General features: G+C 41.6%; 1 protein-coding gene across 4 annotated transcripts in view; it reads left to right on the top strand.

Moving 5' to 3' along the window:
* Nucleotides 1-2500, top strand: part of atp6ap1a (ATPase H+ transporting accessory protein 1a) — a 7470-nt gene that overhangs the window by 4084 nt on the left and 886 nt on the right. For all 4 annotated transcript variants that reach the window (XR_007139290.1, XR_007139289.1, XR_007139288.1 and 1 more), the window contains exons 8-10: nucleotides 1-5; nucleotides 319-556; nucleotides 1084-2500. The exon at nucleotides 1-5 is cut by the window's left edge and continues 46 nt beyond it; the exon at nucleotides 1084-2500 is cut by the window's right edge. Coding sequence is in view for 1 of the 4 variants with exons in the window: in XM_027159483.2 (XP_027015284.1) it covers nucleotides 1-5; nucleotides 319-556; nucleotides 1084-1293 (453 nt within the window). In the remaining 3 variants the exon portion in view is untranslated. The remainder of the gene's footprint in view (nucleotides 6-318; nucleotides 557-1083) is intronic.

Genomic DNA, 2500 nt, shown 5'->3' with positions numbered 1-2500 from the left:
CTCATGTAAGTACTGATCATGAACATTCCCTAAAGTAACGGCACCTCAGAATGCACACTACTCATGAACTGGGGTTCACGTCGATTCTAAAAGTTACTGTTAACATCACGACGTTCATTACTTTCTTATTTATACTCTCCCGACGAGCCGTTACTATAGTAACGATTAGGAGTCAGTACATATCATGTAAACCCGATCTACACCAATCAGAGTAATACAAACATTGTATTATAACATCAGAATATTTGTAATTAAGATCGACTTCATTACATAACGTGTTGTTCGGTGTAGCCGATGATTTTGTGGTGTTCTCTGCAGCTTTGTGATGACTCAGAGGCACTATAAGGTTTCCGCACGCCGCTGGTTCACTATGGATCGGGTTCAGCTGCAGTATGACGGCAAAACTGCTTCGTTTAATGCCAGCCGTGGAATCTACGCTCCAGCTGAGTACTCGTACCGCTGCCACTCTGTCACCAGCTTCCGCTACCCACAGCTCACACCTCACTCAGCCAAGGACAACGCCAACGACTGGAGGATCGCCTTCGACGACTTTCAGGTACAGTCAGGATGACTGCCGAGCTTTGTGATGTGCTTTAAAGTAAAACATTTCTATTAACAAACAATAAAATAAAATAAAGCTGACAGGTTTAAACAAAATCTCCTTTTTTGTGTGAATGTTATATAAAACTTCTATTTGAGGAATATTTAAGAATATACTTTTATGAAATGTCTGAGATGTTGTTGGTGTTATATTTATGGTTTATATTAGGTTATATTTACTATTTAATATTTACTATATTTATATTTTATATTTTTCTCGACTCCTGAGCTCCACTCTGTATTCATTATCATGAAGAACGGATCTTTAATGGCTGTCTGTTTTCTTTAAACACAGTAAAATGCCTGTCGTTGTTTTTCTTCACTGCTCGTGTCCTCTTGGGTTTTACAGAATTAACACACACCACTTGTTAATTAGCACTTTTCCTGATGATGTACTGAACACAGAGTCATGCTGTAAGGGTGTGAAAGTTCTGCAGAGGGACATCAGTCGCTCATCTCTTCCATGTTTTGTTTTTCTGACAGATTCAGGGCTTTAATGTTACAGGGAATGAGTTCTCTTACGCCAGCGACTGCGCCAGCTTCTTCACCCCAGGGATCTGGATGGGACTGCTGACCTCGGCACTCATGGTTCTGCTCCTCACCTATGGCCTTCACATGATCATGCAGCTGCACACCATGGACCGCTTCGACGACCCCAAAGGCCCCGCTATCTCAGTCCCACAGACAGAGTAACAAGCCCCACCCCTCCATCTCCCAGGTAGAATAGCAAGCCCCGCCCCTCTCCACCCCCAGACAAATTCCTCCATCTCCCAGGTTGAATAACAAGCCCCGCCCCTCTCCACCCCAGACAAATTGACAAGCCCTACCCCCTCTATCTCCCAGGCAGCATATTAAGCCCCTCCCCCATCAATTCCACAGACCAAGTGACAAGCCCTGCCCTGTCAATCCCACAGACTTTTTAACAAGCCCCACCCTCTCTCTATTCTGATTCTATTTCATTTCATCAGTGCAATATAAGTAAATCATTCCACTTTCTTCCTCTGATTGTGTGTGTGTGTGTGTGTGTGTGTGTGTGTGTGTGTGTGTGTTCAGAACGTTGCTCGTGTCCCTTTATTCCCTTATGTCATCAGCGGCGACGTGTTCAGACGTGTTTGTGTCAGATGTTATGTTTGTTTTGTCTAACAGTAATTTAACAGCAGTGTAAGAGCTCCAGATTAAACATGTCACTCCACACCAGGGTCAGACTGAGGCAGGGGGCGTGGCTTAGAGTCTGAAGAGTGAACATTTTAAAGTGATTTGGTTTCTAATATGTTTAAATTCTCTGGTGTTTTATAAAAGAGTATATACATATATTTGTGTATACAGAATGCTGATTTGATCGGTTTGATGCTAAATTGTTAGCGACATTAGCCACTCGTTTCCAGAACACCGAGCCTTCCTCAGTCGATTGACTCCATTCACACAGTGTGTGTGTGTGTCTTAGTTGTGTAGTGTTAATAACTAGTAATACACAGAGGTAATTACTGGTTCTGCCACTAGAGGTCAGATGTTGAAACATATTCCTACACACCATAAATGACCAAAAGAGGTGTGTTTTATTTCATGGCTCTGAAGCTTCTGGCATTCAATCGATTAATGTCTCTAAGCGCTGAGTATCTGAGATATCTGTGTACATTTTGGTCAAGATGATGCTATTTATTTAAATAAGGTTGTTTATAAGTGTACATATAATATGACATGATAGCAGTTGAGTAGCTAGATGAATTATTTATTTGTAGCACGAGTGTGTTGTTGTTGTTGTTGTTGATTTTCGTGGCGTGTGTATTAACAGGATTAAAGATATTTTGTGTTGTTTAAGCTGTAAGCACTTGGGGGAATTGAACTGATGTACATGTGAATGCTTAACATGTGTGGAATAAATTCATCTCATCACGGTATC

Source organism: Tachysurus fulvidraco, chromosome 23 (genome assembly GCF_022655615.1).
Source record: "Tachysurus fulvidraco isolate hzauxx_2018 chromosome 23, HZAU_PFXX_2.0, whole genome shotgun sequence".
NCBI lineage: Eukaryota > Metazoa > Chordata > Actinopteri > Siluriformes > Bagridae > Tachysurus > Tachysurus fulvidraco.
Note: the sequence above shows the minus strand (reverse complement) of the source record. Positions and strands in the feature narration are given on the sequence as shown.